General features: G+C 44.0%; 1 protein-coding gene across 3 annotated transcripts in view; it reads left to right on the plus strand.

Annotated features, from left to right (window-relative positions):
• The window catches only part of TTPAL (alpha tocopherol transfer protein like), a 35,114-nt gene extending 19,065 nt beyond the window's left edge, over window positions 1-16,049 (plus strand). For all 3 annotated transcript variants that reach the window (XM_044297577.1, XM_044297579.1, XM_044297578.1), the window contains exons 2-5: window positions 5,276-5,725; window positions 6,577-6,770; window positions 9,522-9,632; window positions 10,836-16,049. In XM_044297577.1, the coding sequence (XP_044153512.1) occupies window positions 5,276-5,725; window positions 6,577-6,770; window positions 9,522-9,632; window positions 10,836-11,111 (1,031 nt within the window). In that variant the 3' untranslated portion in view covers window positions 11,112-16,049. The remainder of the gene's footprint in view (window positions 1-5,275; window positions 5,726-6,576; window positions 6,771-9,521; window positions 9,633-10,835) is intronic.
• The last annotated feature ends 2,483 nt before the right edge of the window (window positions 16,050-18,532 follow it).

Consider the following 18,532-nt stretch of genomic DNA (forward strand, 5'->3'; position numbering starts at 1 on the left):
GTGCCTTATGAATCTGCAGCCTTCATGTCTTATACTACTGATCAGACATTGCCCATAGCTTTCATGTGCAGTCCTCTGGTTGGCAATGAAACACGTTGGACTGTGTACAATTAAGGCGGTGGTGTGTCATGGTTTTACCACAGATTGTCGCATTATTATTTTTTTGCAAGGTTTTAACAGGTGAAACGCTTTAATATCATAGACTCGAAAGCCAAAAACCAAATTGCAAGATCGCTCCAATTCATGGTAAAGCATGTTGATTTATGCTGCAGAAACTACCATCCGTGTGAATACACCCTTAAAGGGGTTGTCCACCTTTGGAGAGCATTTCAGCCAGACTCCTCCATGTCACTGGACCTAAGGAGGGAAGCCTACTTAACCTGCTCCTTGCCATTAGTTTCCAACTCCTTCGGCCCCCCATATAGCTGCGCTGTAGTCTTGTTCATCAGCATCCGGTTTGACGGGGGTCATGTGTGCCGGTGCAGTCAGTGTCACGATTACAGGGGAGGGACACAGAACTAGGCCGCAAGGCTAGGGAGAGGGAAAGGGTCACCTCCTAGGAAGCCCCTAAACCTGGCCCTGACTCCTGTCAGTATGTATAGACCCTGAAGGTGGGAAAATACATACGCCGTAACCTAGACCCTAGGAACCCTGAAATTCCCTACAGGTAGTTCCCAGGTGAACAAACCAGCGTCTCCCTGAGGCCTAGTAACAATAAGCACAGGGGAACAACCAAAAACAAAGAGCAGTACAACTTATTTTATAGAAAATGGATGAGCAGGAACACGGGTAAGGTCCACACACCAACTCTTCCAAATACAAGCATAGAATATCAACCGCATGGTATGAAGTGTGAGACCAAACTAAGTAAGGAATGCAGTAATGACCACGGGCTGCACCTGACAAGAGGTGTGGTCATTACCAAACCACAACACTGAGAATCAAGAGACTGTCAGTTAACCTCACGTGCAGTCAGTCTCTCCAATCTTCTAACCTCTGTCACAGAACGTACCGTGACAGTTAGTGGCTGGCATGCAGTAGTGACGTGTCCCCAATGCATCTTATGATCCAATTTGGACTCTCCTGACCCCTTTTCACTGTGTAAACAATTCACTAGTTTGTTTCCATCCTGTTTGTAGCACTTTCTGTTGCCATATCCAACCAAACCTATGATGCACTTCTCCTTTCTCTGCCACAGCTGCATCACCCAACAATGTCCAGCTAGTTTATAGCTCCCCCCACCCAGCTAGTTACATAGACACTCCCCTATCACCGCCCCGCCCATGGACATAACATTACAGGAAATAAGAAAGAGCTGCATGGACATAGTCATGTGACCACAGCCCAGAACAGGATAGGAGCAATAAAGGTAAAATAAATATATTATAAAATTACAGCAAACTTCATAAATTATTATTTTAAAGGATGTTGATACAAACTGGGAAACCCCTATAAGGGCTCTTTCACACCTGCGTTACTGTCTTCCGACATAGAGTTCCGTCGTCGGGGCTCTATGCCGGAAGAATCCTGATCAGTTTTATCCTAATGCATTCTGAATGGAGTGAAATCCGTTCAGGATGCATCAGGATGTCTTCAGTTCCGGAACGGAACGTTTTTTGGCCGGAGAATACCGCAGCATGCTGCGTTTTTTGCTCCGGCCAAAAATCCTGAAGACTTGCCGCAAGGCCGGATCCGGAATTAATGCCCATTGAAAGGCATTGATCCGGATCCGGCCCTAAGCTAAACGTCGTTTCGGCGCATTGCCGGATCCGACGTTTAGCTTTTTTAGAGTGGTTACCATGGCTGCCGGGACGCTAAAGTCCTGGCAGCCATGGTAAAGTGTAGTGGGGAGCGGGGGAGCAGCATACTTACCAGTCCGTGCGGCTCCCGGGGCGCTCCAGAGTGACGTCAGGGCGCCCCAAGCGCATGGATCACGTGATCGCATGGCACATCATCCATGCGCATGGGGCGCTCTGACGTCACTCTGGAGCGCCCCGGGAGCCGCGCGGACTGTAAGTATACTGCTCCCCTGCTCCCCGATCCTACTATGGCAACCAGGACTTCAATAGCGTCCTGGGTGCCATAGTAACACTGAAAGCATTTTGAAGACGGATCCGTCTTCAAATGCTTTCAGTACACTTGCGTTTTTCCGGATCCGGCATGTAATTCCAGCAAGTGGAGTACACGCCGGAACCGGACAACGCAAGTGTGAAAGAGGCCTAAGCTGGCCAAACACATTCAATAGCTGCCAGTCAAACAATCAACTGTGTACCTGGGAGTATGTCTGTCTGGTTCATATGACTGAGATGATACTATGGAAGGAGTAGTCTGTAGACGTCAGATACTGGAACACACCTATGGTGTACCCTAAGTGTACGGTCACACATGGCATGTCCACTGCAGATTTTTTGCTTACGCGGATAAAACCCACAGCAGAAATTCACATGCTGTGGATTGAAAACCTGCATTGTAAACAGTTTTCAACGCAAGTTTTCCCTCTAGTGTGAGATTTCTGCAATGGCTAATACTGCGATCTATAGTGATTACAGCATCTAAAGCTGGCCATACACATTAGTTGGTCGAACCTGCTTAGAACGGTGGCAAGGATCGGGCAAAAAGAATATTTTAACCTGATCCTTTTGTTCTTCTGGGAGATAAGCCACTGGCAGCAGGTTCCTCTGCTCTCACCATAGAATACACATACACACGTTTGACCGAGCCAAATATTTATGTATATGGGAGAGATAGCTGTTGGCTGAACGGTTGTTAGGGTGACCACTATTTAATGTGTATAGGCATGTTTAGGGGTTCACCAAAGTGCCAGTGATAGAGTTGGGGCTATGATTTCAGATGTCAGTCATTCATCGCTTCCTGCAATACCAAACATCAAGGATATTGTGCTATTAAAAATTATTTTGGGGATCGCTGTACTACTTGCTGCCAATTTGTTTCTGTCCCTGGTGTCAGCTGCTAGTGATTCTGCTTGACAGGTAGTCATAGATATTAGAAGAATCTAATGTATATATTTGGGCAGTCTGAATAGTCTCCAACAAGGACAGAACAAGAAACTGTATCTTCTCGGCGTCGGATATACAGTACAGACCAAAAGTTTGGACACACCTTCTCATTCAAAGAGTTGAAAATTGTAGATTCACACTGAAGGCATCAAAACTATGAATTAACACATGTGGAATTATATACATAACAAAAAGGTGTGAAACAACTGAAAATATGTCATATTCTAGGTTCTTCAAAGTAGCCACCTTTTGCTTTGATTACTGCTTTGCACACTCTTGGCATTCTCTTGATGAGCTTCAAGAGGTAGTCACCTGAAATGGTTTTCACTTCACAGGTGTGCCCTGTCAGGTTTAATAAGTGGGATTTCTTGCCTTATAAATGGGGTTGGGACCATCAGTTGCGTTGTGGAGAAGTCAGGTGGATACACAGCTGATAGTCCTACTGAATAGACTGTTAGCTGATTTTATTCTTGCCATAATATAAATCAGCTAAGTAAAGAAATACGAGTGGCCATCATTACTTTAAGAAATGAAGGTCAGTCAGTCCGAAAAATTGGGAAAACTTTGAAAGTGTCCCCAAGTGCAGTCACAAAAACCATCAAGCGCTACAAAGAAACTGGCTCACATGCAGGACCGCCACAGGAAAGGAAGACCAAGAGTCACCTCTGCTGCGGAGGATAAGTTCATCCGAGTCACCAGCCTCAGAAATCGCAGGTTAACAGCAGCTCAGATTAGAGACCAGGTCAATGCCACACAGAGTTCTAGCAGCAGACACATCTCTAGAACAACTGTTAAGAGGAGACTGTGTGAATCAGGCCTTCATGGTAGAATATCTGCTAGGAAACCACTGCTAAGGACAGGCAACAAGCAGAAGAGACTTGTTTGGGCTAAAGAACACAAGGAATGGACATTAGACCAGTGGAAATCTGTGCTTTGGTCTGATGAGTCCAAATTTGAGATCTTTGGTTCCAACCACTGTGTCTTTGTGTGATGCAGAAAAGGTGAACGGATGGACTCTACATGCCTGGTTCCAACCATAAAGCATGGAGGAGGAGGTGTGATGGTGTGGGGGTGCTTTGCTGGTGACACTGTTGGGGATTTATTCAAAATTGAAGGCATACTGAACCAGCATGGCTACCACAGCATCTTGCATCCATCCGGTTTGCGTTTAGTTGGACCATTTATTTTTTAACAGGACAATGACCCCAAACACACCTCCAGGCTGTGTAAGGGCTATTTGACCATGAAGGAGAGTTATGGGGTGCTGCGCCAGATGACCTGGCCTCCACAGTCACCGGACCTGAACCCAATCGAGATGGTTTGGGGTGAGCTGGACCGCAGAGTGAAGGAAAAAGGCCCAACAAGTGCTAAGCATCTCTGGGAACTCCTTCAAGACTGTTGGAAGACCATTTCAGGTGACTACCTCTTGAAGCTCATCAAGAGAATGCCAAGAGTGTGCAAAGCAGTAATCAAAGCAAAAGGTGGCTACTTTGAAGAACCTAGAATATGACATATTTTCAGTTGTTTCACACTTTTTTGTTATGTATATAATTCCACATGTGTTAATTCATAGTTTTGATGCCTTCAGTGTGAATTTACAATTTTCATAGTCATGAAAATAAAGAAAACTCTTTGAATGAGAAGGTGTGTCCAAACTTTTGGTCTGTACTGTATATCCCTCCATAAAAGTATAATGTCCAAGCTGAACAGCTGTCTTATGTTTTTGACCAGTGTAAAGGTGATCATACACATTGAATAGAAAACATCTGGTGAACGTTCATTTCTAAGACACGGCCATACACATGTTTCATGTAACCGGGAGATGGACAAATGACCTTTCTAGGAACGTTCTTTCAAAGAAAGTTATTTAGTTTATGAATGATCTTTCTTGGAATGAAAGATGTTTAGTCCGACCATCATAAGAAATTATTGAACATGGCCGACTTTTCAAACCATAATGGTCTATCATGGGTTGAACATTTTGGTTGAAATCATCCATTCTGATCAACTTTAGACTAATGGAATGTGGCAGTGGCACTTGGAAAAATTGTAAGATTTGTAGTAAGATAGGAAGGGAAAGTCTTGCAAGTGGATTGTTTGTCATAATCTGGAAGTAGGCTCAAAGATGGTAAGGGGTGTGTTCAACTTTGAACTCCCCAATTTATCATGTCAGCAGTTTATTTTCATATGCATATAATATGGAACTTTGATTATAGAACCTTCTTGAAGAAAAGTAACTGATTTCTTCTTATTTATAGCTGCCACGTGTTCAATGGCACAGGACAATGAGACCTCGGTAGGAAGTTCTTCTGTGTCATCTTCCCTGGAAGTAGACTCAACTCTCTACGAGGGCTACGTCTGTACCTTAAACCCAGAGCTGGTCCTCAAGGCTAGGGAAGAACTTCAGGAGAAGCCAGAATGGAGGTTACGTGATGTGCAGGCTCTGAGGGACATGATATGGAAGGACTACCCTAACCTAAGAACACGAGTTGATGACGTTTTCCTGCTTCGCTTCCTGAGGGCTCGCAAGTTTGACTATGACCGAGCTCTACAGCTATTGGTTAATTATTACAGTTGCCGGAAAGGTTGGCCAGAAGTATTTACCAATCTGAGACCTTCTGCGATTAAGCCTGTGTTGGACTCTGGGTTCTTGACTGTGCTACCTCATGCAGACACAGATGGAAGACGTATTGTCTGTATTCGCCCTGGTATGATGAAACATTTTTTATATGTAGAATCTTAAATGAACATGCTTGGCGTTAAAGGGGTTTTCTCTAACTGATGACCTATCCTCCGGATAAACCATTTGTTTATGATCGGTGGGGGTCGTACACCCGGGATGCCCACTGATTGGAGCTTATCAAAAACATACAGCGCTGTACAGTACATTGTATAGCCGGTTTGCGTGGTATTGCAACTGAGTCCCATTTACTTGAATGGGACTGAGCTGCGCTTAGGCGGGCCATGTGACCGATGAAAATTATGTCACTGGCCTAGGGTACAAAGAAGACGGTGGCAGTCACAGGAGTGCTGGTGCCTTCTCAAACAGCTGATTGGAGGTCGGACCCCCCAGAACCTTGCCTTCGATCAAATACTAATGAGCTATCCACAGGATAGGTCATCAGTTAAAGTGTCAGAAAACCCTTTTAATAGGTCCATTTTGACATCCATTGTGCGGCAGAACGCCTGAAATTTACATGTGTTTTTTTTGTGCATATTTTATAGGGGTTCTCTCGACTAAATTAAGTATTGGTCAGCGGGTTTGCTTTGTCTATACCTATTTATTTGTTATATACTTTAGTTACCTGTGAAATCCCATTCTTGATACTTACATTATCCCCGAGAACAACTTTAAACATTTATATCTTGCCTGCTATTATAGGAGGAGGGGGATGCGGCTGCACTTCCAGCAGAGCAGGAGGGCACACTCTCACAGTAGGCTTAGGCAGAGATGAAAAGCAATCCAAGGCCTTGTTTATCACGGTAGACATTTTTTGTGATTGGTACATGCTGATTACTGCTATAATTTACATACTACTTCTTAATTTTCTTCCGTAAGGTCAGTGGAATCCCCGAAATTTCCCAATTACTGAAAACCTTCGTGCCATGTATCTGTCTCTGGAAAAATTAATAGAAGCCGAGGAAACCCAAGTGAATGGTATTGTGATCTTGGCAGACTATGAGGGGGTTGGATTGTCCCAAGCTTCTCATTTTGGACCATTTATTGCCAAGAAGATCATCGGAATTCTTCAGGTAAGAGAAGTGCCGTCTGTTTTTTTTAATAGGTTAATGGCAAGGAGGATCATGACTTAGGGCCAAAAATGGTGATGTTGCAATCAGAATGTATCTATCACTAATTTATTAATTTTGGTGAGTTTACTAGTTAAAGGCTATGGACACCTTTTAACACTGGAAAATGCTGAGCAATGTGTGATTTACCACTTGCTCCTGTGCAGAGACTGTAGGGCAGGCATGGCCAACCTGAGGCTCTCCAGCTGTTTCAAAACTACAACTCCCAGCATGCCCAGACTGCCTACAGCTAGCAGCCTACAGCAGGGCATGGTGGGAGTTGTAGTTTTACAACAGCTGGAGAGCCACAGGTTGGCCATGCCTGCTGTAGGGGGTGCTTTCCTCTCTCTATGCATTGACAGCCTATGTAATTCCCCCTGCGCGTTGCTTCCTAGCTACACCCTGACATAGTGTATATATACCCTGCGTGATCTGCCCTTCCTGAAGACTTGGATGCTTTCGTCCCTATCCATGCTCTGTGAGCTGACACAGTAAGGGGTGCTTTTGTATCTATGTAAAGAAGCAGCAGGAAAACCAGCTTAGTGAAGGAGTTAGAAGCTACACAGCACCAAAACGGTGAGACCTTCTTAGTGATGAATATTCAGAAAGTTGCTCAGTTATGCATTTAGTAATCAAACACATAGGAGCACATTTATTAAGACTGGCGGTCTTAATAAACCCCTGTGCTGGTGGTGGATCTGCCAAAGTTACGAAGAGGCGCCAGTTCTAAATGTAAGACCGCTTCCTATCTGTCTTACATTTGGACTATTTTCTGATCCTAAAACAAGCGTTAAAAAATGGTAAATGGGACGGGCCTGACAGCCCGTCCCCTTCCCCACCCACGGCACGCCGACAATTTTAGACCTGGTGTGAGCAGGGCGAAGTTGCAGATAGCAACTAAAAGTTGCGCCGCCATCTGCACCTGAAATGCGGCTAATTTTAGGAGTATTTCTGTATAGCAAATGACCCCCAGAGTGTTTCAGTACAAAGGTGTCCATAGTGGTTTGCTCCTAAAATGTACACAATGGGGTTAAAAAACAAAAACATAAATGTTCATAGCAGAATGCCTTGACGCGTTAAGACTTACATGTATGTGCCAGTGCAGTGACCATGGGAGTCCAGAGGTGAGTGACAGCTGCAATGAAGGGGATCAGAAAATTCTTGCCTATTTTAACGTTTTAACACCTTATATGTCGCTTTCAATAGTGACTGCGGCATCTAAGTGCTTAGGCAGGGGAAAAGGCTTACTATGTCAGGACCCGGCGATGCAAAACTGTGGTTCTAACCCGGTTATTTTTTTTGATTGTGTGCTTTTATTGTGTAGAGACAGTGAAACATAAAAACTATTTGCCATCTCTGTAATCCTACAAACCCATACAATAAAGGCAACGTGTTCTTTATGCCACATGTTGAACAGTGTAAGTACAAATGAAAATGATTTCCTTCTGCCCAAAATTGTCATTGAACAATACAATGCATTCTTTAAAGCGGCTGTGTCACAAGATCACCCCTATTAAACCAGGCTCATAGCCTGGTAGGGATGATCCTGCAGCTTAAATCAATACCTTCCTCCTCACTGTTGGCACCACGGTTGTTGATAAAATCATACTTTTATTCCTTTGCTGGTAGGCAATTTCGAGCACCAGGAGACGGGCTTTGTCCGTATGAGCACCGCTGTCCGGCACCTACGGATATCTAAACACCTCCTCCCCCTTTGATAGACAGCGCTAGTCGAAGTCGTACTCTAGCGCTGTCCATCAGCGTATAGATGTGGGTATGCCACATAGAGGTGCTCGTACTGAAAATGTCTGCCTCCTGGTGTTCGAAATTGCCTGCCACCAAAGGAAAAAAAGGATGATTTTATCAACAACCGTAGTGCCGACAGTGAGGAGAAAGATACTATTTTAACCTGCAGGATCGCCCCTACCAGGCTATGTGCCTGGTTTTAATAGGGGTGATCTGGTGACAGAGCCACTTAAAAAAAAAACAAAAAAAAAAAACGAGTCCTCATACTCGCTCAATTGCTGTAAAAAGTTAAAGCGATGGCTTTCTGTATGCGGTGATACAAAACCGAAAAATAATTCCTTAAAGGGAGCCTGTCCTAAAAGAGTTTCAGAGTTAGTATACCACCGCTATGTTGGTGTCCTGAAAGATAATCATACCTTTCTTGTGTAAATCTGCTCCTCTATTCCCAAGAGATGTTCATTTTTATTAAATGATATGTTTTTTGGTGCACAGCGGGCAGAGCCGCACCATCACTCTGCCAGTTGCTTCTACCTCTTGTTTGATTGACAGCCCCTAAAATTTCTGAGCCGGTAGCGATAAGCCTGGGGCACCGAACAAAGCAACGCTGCCCACAGTGCACCAAAATAAAAAGAAGCATTCCTCAGGATCAGAGGACCTGAATGCTATGGTTATGTATCAGGGCACCTACACGGCGGGGTGGCATGCTTATATTGGAACTGATTTTTGGATGTGACAGACTACCATTAACATCCTAATATCTTCAGCCCTTATTAAAGGCAGCCTGACCACAGAAAGTACCTATAGATAGATAGATGCCCTAAACACTGGAATAAGAGGGTGCTATTTGGTATTTAGTGGGCACAAGGGCATGCTGTCAGAACTGATTGTGCTGTAATGTATAAATGATCTGACAAAGCAGTTCTGTTTCCAGTGCTACTACTTTTGATTGCGTTTCATATATTTCAATAGGACGGGTTTCCAATTAGGATAAAAGCAGTCAACATAATCAATGAACCCAGAATATTTAAAGGTATTTACGCCATACTGAGGCCATTTTTGAAGGAGAAGATAGTAAAGAGGGTAAGTGAAGTATTGTGTTGATGTACAGATGGCTGCTGTGCAATATGGACTGTCTGGCAATCCGTCTACACCAGGCATGCTCAACCTGCGGCCCTCCAGCTGTTGTAAAACTACAACTCCCATCATGCCTTGCTGTAGGCTGTTGTAGTTTTGCAACAGCTGGAGGGCCGCAGGTTGGGCATCCCTGGTCTACACTGTGCATGTCCAGAATGTTGAAAAATGCACCTTGTGCTGGGATTTATAGTACCACGGCATTGGCGACATGTTCATGGTCAGACTTTACCACTAATGCAGTGAAAACGTCATACACATGGCTCTGTCAATTTAAAGTAGAGAGAGCTGAGCCTCCAGGTGTAATGGCAACGCCCCCGTTGCTCCTAGAGGCTCATTTGCATATTTTAAAACATCATTTTTCTCATGAATTTGGAAACATATGACCATGGGACCAACACAGATGCCAAGTGCGCATGTAACAGGTCATCCAGTGTCATAGGTAGAGATCTGCTAACAGATGCCTTTTTAAGGGTGGCTCCACACGGTGCAAATTTGTGGGCAGGAGATCTGCACCAAAACCTCACAAAAAACACACGCACAAATCTGCACTATTTATTTTGTTTTTGCTGCATTTTTGTGTGGTTTTTGGTTCGGATTTCATGCAGATTGTCCACAGATCTCACCCGTCCATTGAAAAGGGTAAAATCCACACAAGAAAAACACAACAATAGGCATACTGCAGATTTCAAAATCCGCACAGCAGGTCAATTTTCACACCAAGCTAAAAAGCAAAGTCTACAGGTAGGGTATTAAACGTGTGCAGGCTCCCTAAAGGTCAGTAGTCAGCAGTGATTTGCTGAATGGCCAGGTACACACAGCAGTCTGTAAGTCTAGTCTTCACGTAATGTCATAAAAGTTGTCCAGTGAGCTCCTTACCCCCAAGTAGTCATGGCAGGCTGCTCCGCTCTTCCCCTCCCAATCTGTGATCACTACTGCACAAAGATTATTTTAGCTTTCCGTCAATTGAAGTTTGACCTGTTAGGGGGAGGGGACTTCCTCATAGCCCCACCCCTTTTCTAAAGACTTGTTTTAAGAATCTACACTTGGGGGGGGGGGGGGGGGGTGGAATAAAATGAATCCTCATCAATTTTGTTGAACTGCAGATTGAAATCACAGAATCAGTTTCATGTCTCAAATTCCCCCAAATAGATATTCCTGCACGGGTCAGACCTGAACTCCCTCCATAGCAACATTCCTAAGTCCATCTTGCCGGAAGAATATGGAGGCACAGCCGGGAAGCTGGATATTTCCACGTGGAGCCAGATCCTCTTGGCATCCGAAAATGACTTTGCACAAGACTTTTGCCAGGCCAACCTCACCCGAGACGGCTCCCTCCAAGGGTTTGTAATGAACGACGCAGATTCGGAATACGCGCAATGCGAGGAGTCTGCACGCGGGGTTAAATCCCAGCTCTACTGTTACTGAATAGTATTCCTGTGCCGCCCCCGTTCTGTGCTGGAACAGTGGCCGAGACCCTGGGTCCAGCGTTTGAATAAATGTCCATGAACAGGCGGCCCTGTTTTTTATTGTTAAAGGGGGTTGGCCACTTTCTGGTTACTGACTATATGGCATCCAATAATCTAGCTGCGCCATTTTCTATATCTCATAGGGTATGCCCAGGGGTTCCCTACTCAACGGTGGACACGTGGCGTCACGACACAAGTTTACATATACATACACCATATATATGCAACACACATACACATAAATACACCATATACATGGCACACACACATAAATACACTATATATACACTACACACATACCACCCAACTAAGAAGCTAAACTATCTAACGGCGCACAAAGCAATGGAAATGAACATCTCCAGCTGCCCTGCTGCCGCCAGAGCACCGGATCGGGACTCAGCCGGTAACACTGTTCTCCGATCCAGTTGTAATTTTAACAACCGGATCTGGAGAACTGGCTGAATCCCATGCCCATGCCTGGGTATGCCCCCCAAGTCTTTTGTTCTCTCTACCCAAAGGGCTTGTCCATAAAATGGCCGCTGATGGAGGGTCATGTGACCAGGCAAATCACCTCCATGTGATGTCTCATGTGTTCAAATACACTGATCGGCCATCCTCACTTGTACTGTTGGGAGTTCAGTGCAGTGTGTTTAAATTGAGGAGCCTGAGTGATGTGTCTGGTCACATGACCCTCCATCAGCGGCCATCTTATGGACAGGACCTCTATGTGGACAGCACAGCAAGGGGACATGGATTATAATATATAGCAAACGGCACAGAATATTAGTAATGTCATACACATTGGTTACAAGTAGCCAGGAAGTGGTCAACCCCTTGAATTTTAATTTTCCTTCCTCTTAACCTGTGTTCATTCTTTGAAGTGTAATAATTAACTATAGCATTGCCAAGTGCCCCCCTCCCGTTTTGCAGCTTTACCTTTTAAGCACTTGTTCTCTTTTTAAATATCTGTAATGATTTTATTGCCTAAAACAAACAAATTGGGCCATGCTATGGCACTAAGAGCCCTCTCTCTCTCTGTTGCATAACTACAACCCACAGCATACCCTGCCCTGATTTTTCACTGCATTAGGATCTGTTTCCAATGCAGTGGAGGTCAATCTGGAACAATATTGGGGCCTCAAATGTGGTTCTCGAGGGGGCAGGACAAGGGGTAATAGGGTGATGATGCACCAAAATCCTAATTTACACATTAATAAAAAGTAATTTTTATCAGGATCGGCACAAGGAAGGAACGTAAACGAGGTATAATTTTACTCAGCAGGATCAACTGGAATGGTGATCATGCCTGGGTTGATTCTGCTGACCACTGTTCTTTAAATTTAAAGGGGTAGTCTTGTATTGGGCATCACCTATCCAGATTAAACCTTTAACCAGTGTAAATACTCACTGTAAGGTATGGGTGTCTATGCTGTACCACGTGCAAGCACCTCTAGTACCCAGAGCCTGCGTTGGATGCAGCCTTTGGCTTTAGTAAGGACTTTATTGTGTTATATATGTTGTCATAGGTCATTTAAGAGGATATGGTCAAAATCGTGGGAACTGCCGTAATAACCTATCAGGAAAGTTACTGCTGTTACTTTCTGTAGAGCTAGGTATAGGGACTACTTATGGGAGAGGTTTGGTTCTCTGGGTAAAGGCATTTGGAGCTCACTGCATGCGGCTTGTACATTGAACTGTCCTCATTCAGCTTGTAAGTGCCCTCTAGTGGTGATTTCAAGCAACCAGAATTTTAGCTTTGAAGTCTATAGCTGTGTGACAAAACGCAGGGGATGTTAAGCTCTTTTCTCATAAAGGTATATTTTATATCTGCAACCTGTGGCTCTTCATCCGATCCAAAACTATAACTCCTGGCAGGCCCTAACTACCTGCATCTTTTAGGGGAGTTTTGAGGCAGATGGAAAACCACAGGTTGAAGATCACGGGACCACAGCTAGAGCGCTAATTGTACCATGCGCCCCTTTAAGTCCAGAATACAGGTGGCTTTGAGGTTTAGTACAAATGAAAATTCATGTTACTGTTTTGCACTGATTGCTTATTGTGGGCAGTATGGCCATATATTCTGTTACAGTTTTGTCAAGATGCCCAATGTGTTCCTATATCAGGTGTTCCAGGTTTCTTGGGTTGCCGCTTCCATATTATTTACTGATGATTTTGTGCCATATTTTACATTGCATCTGAATATTAAGTGTTGTTTATATGTCAATGACATTGTATTAAGGCCCTTGTGTCCCATCGACATGGGCCAGTGCTTGTAGGTATAATAGCTGGGTAAACCGTGATCCTTGTCACAAAATACTAGTGTGGGTGTGTTTTCCTTTAAGATGGTAGGTACATACAATTGTATCCAGGGAGCTGCTACAGCAAGGTGGCCCATTGTGACCTAACTTTAAAGAGGATCCGGTGTAACCTTTTCTGACATGTCTCCTTTAGTAACTTCTTACATTCGTCATGTAGAACCATTGCTGGAGCATCTACTCATGAGTATATCGTGTCATTCCTTTATTATTCCTGCTACAAGATATGGACAAAATGCTAAGAGTTTACAATGAAGGTCCAGATGAGTGTTACTAGATGGAGGTGTGCCCTGCACAGTCTGACACGTGTAGCACTGATTGGATAGTGTCAGACCATGCAAGGACACACCCTCAAACTTGACTTGTACCAACCATCTGGACCTTTAATGCAAACTACTAGTAATTCATTCATGACTTCTAGCAGGAATAATAAAGGAATGGCACATCATAGAGTCATAAGAAAAGATGCTCCAGAATTGTAATTACAAAGGGGATCAAGTAGTTACTAAAAACAGACATATCAGGAGAGGTTACAGGTCCTTTTAAACAAAACTGGTGACTAAAGATTAAAGCTTTCCCATCGATACAAAGCAAACTGCTGTATCTCCCCCCCCTTTAGGCCAGACACAGGCGAGCAAGTTCAATACGAGGAACTTGCTGCATGTGGCAGTGTGTGTTCTCGCTCTGATCCCTGCTCCTCTGACAAGATCACACAGCATTATTATAATGATTTATAAGGCTGTGTGTCCCTGCCAGACCAGGAACCTATTAAATGACATTGACATCATGCTGAGCGGGAACAAACACTGCCACGCTGCGAGTTTCTCACTTTGCACTCACGTGTCTGTGTCTGGCCTTTTTAGAGTATATATTCTAACAATAGGTATGCTTTAATCTTGCTGTTATTTAATCTAGTTGTATGTAATTAGGTGACAAAGTGTTAAACTTGTAATTTGGTTAAGGCTACATTCACATGAAAGCGTGGAAAACGTCAGTCACATGGTCATTTTTAATTAAACTCTATGGGGCTATTAACATGGCCACCTTTTTAACAGTGAATATTGGGTATCAAAAAAAATAGGACATGTTCTATTTCCCCCCCCGACTTTATGGCCAGAGGGATCCAATTGACATCATTGGGCCTGTTTTTAACGGCCATTTAGACAAAAGAAAAATGTGTACATTATGTTCCAAAAAAAAAAAATGTAAAACACTGGCTTTGCACTGACGGCAGTAGGACCTGATACTCCCAGCATGGTGACATCAGGTCCTGCTGCCTCCAATGCATTGACCTGAAAAAAGCTCTGTCTGCCCAATCGGGGGTGGGCATCAGATGTCCAGGGGGCATTATGTATACTAAGGGCATTGCAGAGATTGCCCGTTAAAAACAGACGGAAAATGGATACACACATACATGCAAAATGAAGGTGTAAAAGGTCCTAAAGTAAAAGTCTGTTTTTAACAGCAGTTTTATTTTTTTTTACTGTTGTGTGCATGTACCCTAATAGAAACTTCTACCATCCCATGATAAGGGATTTTCATTTGATGTTGGGTAAATCTAGTCATATCAGGTCCATCTGTATTCTGTTGGGGGGGGGGGGGGGGCGTAGATTACCATGAACCAGTGGTCTCCAACCTGTGGCTCTTCTGCTATCGCACAACTACAACCTCTACTATGCTCTGACAGCACGTGGTTGTCAGGCCATGGTGGGAGTTGATTTTTAATTTTTTTTTGTTTTTTCAGCAACTGGAAGGCTGCAGGTTAAACAAGACCACTGCCATAGACAAATATGTGGATAGTTCTATTTTAAACAGTCTATAGGGATATTTTTGTACAAAAAATAGTTTGTGTGTGAGGCTTGAATGTGACCGTGATTACGAATTAGACCCATTGTCATGTTTGGTCTGGATCGCAGACAGCTGCCTCTTCTGCTGAGGGAGGTGACCTGGTCTCCTGTATAGGAACAGCGAGCTGTATATAATAGTGTAATTTTTGAAAGTATTACACTCTTGCGCATCACAGTCGGACAGTCCTAGGAGCACCAATAGGGCAGAAGACACAACCTGTAGGCCCAGTCGCCTCATTCATGCTGCGTTACTTCTGCAGCGGGAGTGAGCGGCGGCACAGTAAGGTTGCGACTACACATAGCTTCTCCCCCCCCCCTTAAAAAAAGTATTTGCCGCCTTTCATGTCACTTCTACTATAAAGCAAAATGGGTAAAAGTACAATGTTACTGAAAGAAAATAAATTTACGCAACATACTGGCTGTCTATGGGACAAAAACACCAGACAAAAAAAAAGCTAATTGACCCCCAAAAATTCAACTAGGTTGAAAAACACCAGGTGCTTCGTTTTAATACTTTCCATAGATGTCTGAGTATCGGGATTTTTTTTTTTTTTACTTAAAATGCCAAAAGAAAAAGGAACCAAAACCCCTCAAAAATATGTGACACCAGCCTAAAGATTATTATTATTAGAGATGAGCGAATTTTATATTTTGAAATTCATTCACGCTTCGTTTGGTGGTAAAAGCAGAATTGCGTTATGGATTCCGTTACCACAGACCATAATGCAATTATATGGGGGGGGGGTCCTCTTCTGCATAACTGAAACGGGATGGATCCGTTATGCAGGCCATAGACTTCTATTATGACTGAATGCCTCTAAAGCAGGCATGTCCAAACTGCGGCCCTCCAGCTGTTCTAAAACTACAACTCCCAGCATGCATTAGGGCATGCTGGGAGTTGTAGTTTTGCAACAGCTGGAGGGCCGCAGTTTGGCCATGCCTGCTCTAAAGGTGTTCTGTCAAAGAATTGTGTTGTGTTTTTTTTAGGGTTTAAATACCTGTGTATATGATGAAGGGGATCCAGAACCCCGAAACACATTGTTTTAACTGGCAAAAACAATATCTAATAATATCTTTAAAAATCCTTCCACAAGTGTCCTGGTAAGGGTGTTGTTGCGCCTCATCTCCCGAAGTCTTTGGACACAACGGCCGCATATCCGCCTGCCGGACGCGTCTTATCTACAAACGCACAGTAGAGTTGTGCCTATTTATAGCACAACTCTAAGGCGAGCCTTTGCTTTTTATTCTCTCAATCGTTCTGCGAATCTTGCACATACTACCCTATGGTGCACTCTCTCGTTGCTTTTTTAGCAAAATTTGCCCAGTTACATAAATTCTAAAGGCATTCCAAAATAGAATTGCGTTATGGTCCGTGGTAACGAAATCCATAACGCAATTCTGCTTTTACCACTAAACGAATTTCATAACATGAAATTCGCTCATCTCTAGTTATGTACAGTCCTGGCACACAGGGGGTGCAGCTTGACTATTATACCAGGACCAGATCTGTGGGAAACTCGTGGAAATATTTCCTTCTGTCAGGAAAACTCCTCTAAGGGTGGTGGCGCACACAGCTCTTGGTGGAAGTTTTTGATGCAGTTTTTTGAGTGAAAGCTAGAAGTGAATCCAGCAGGAAGGAGAAGTCCTTCCTTTGTAGTTCTCATTTCCTTCCAACCCACCACAGAAAACTGTATGACATCACCATAAAGGAGAGAACATGAAAGGTGGTAGTTGTGGCCGTCGGCCCGATCCCCAATGCTGGTGTTATTGGATGCGTTCGTTGTTCTAGGTAGAGTATATATTGATTCGTTGTAACCTTTGTGCTTAATGAAATGTTTATTTTTCTATTCTGGTTTATCCATTAACGTTTTATAAATGGAGCATTTTGATTTTAAGTGTTTCCTTGTATGCATGGATCAATAAACCTCCATACACATAGTGCGTTTTGTCCCTTATTTCTTTGTACTTAGTTTTTTTTAATTAAAATTACTTTCCAGCTGTTGAATAACTGTACTGTCTAGTTCAGGGATGGGCAAACTCAGCCCTCCAGCTGTTGTAAAACTACAAATCTCATCATGCCCTGCTGTAGGCAGACAAGCATGCTGGGATTTGTAGTTTTACAACAGCTGGAGGGCCGAGTTTGCCCATCCCTGGTGTAGTTAATTTCTGATAAAAAAAACAAACACATCCATCTGATCCCGGCTCCTGGGCCCTTATTATCCTGAGAATGGAGGTCTTCTGGAGGCCACAAATGTATGGTAACTGTCCATGCCAGTCATGGAAGATATGGAAATGGCCAAAGCCCACTCACTTGGCAGTTTCGTTACAATCTAACAGGAATGCCCAACCAGTAACCCTCCAGCTGTTGCAAAACTACAACTCCCAGCATGCCCAGACAGCCTACAGCAGTGAATGATGGGAGTTGTAGGGCTGCAAGGCCACAGGTTGAGCATCCCTGCACTCTAACAAAGCATGCACACACCTCCAGGGCTAGGTCTCCACAGAGAACTGGGGTGATCAGTATCTGCATTAGTGGGGGTGCATGTAGTTGGAAATCCCAATATGCTTTTTGTCTTTCATGGACTCCAATTTTACAGGGGTTTTCTGATACTTTTTTTAAATGATTACTTCAATAGGGCTGAGCTACACCTAGGCCATGTGATCGATGAATGCAACATCACATGGCCTCGGGTAAGCTGCAAGCACCACTGCCTTTCTAAAACAGCTGATCCGTGTCGAAACCCCACCAATCAGATATAAATCTCGGACAACCCCTTTAACACATGAACATCCAAAAGTTATCCAATTAAAGGGGTTGTCTGGGAGTTTGATACTGATGGCCTAGGATAGGTCATCCATATCTGAACGGTGGGGGCACAACAACCAGCACCCCGGATCAGCTGTTTAAAGAGGCCGCGACTCTCTGGTGAGTGCTGTCGCCCCTTCACATCTTACCAAGCACAGAGTTGGTACAGTGGTTGTGCTTGGTATTGCCACCCAGGCCCATTCACTTGAATGGATTGAGCTGCAAATAGTCCATGTGACCATTGAACATAACATGACATGACTAGGAAGAGGATGTGACACTCACCAGAGCGCCGCAGCTTCTAGGGGTGCTGGGGGTCGGGCCCCTATTGATCAGATACTGGTGACTAATCCCGAGGATAGGCCATCAATATCGAACTCCCAGAAAACTCCTTTACCTCCTAATACATACA

The sequence above is a fragment of the Bufo gargarizans genome, chromosome 6 (assembly GCF_014858855.1).
Source record: "Bufo gargarizans isolate SCDJY-AF-19 chromosome 6, ASM1485885v1, whole genome shotgun sequence".
Lineage (NCBI taxonomy): Eukaryota > Metazoa > Chordata > Amphibia > Anura > Bufonidae > Bufo > Bufo gargarizans.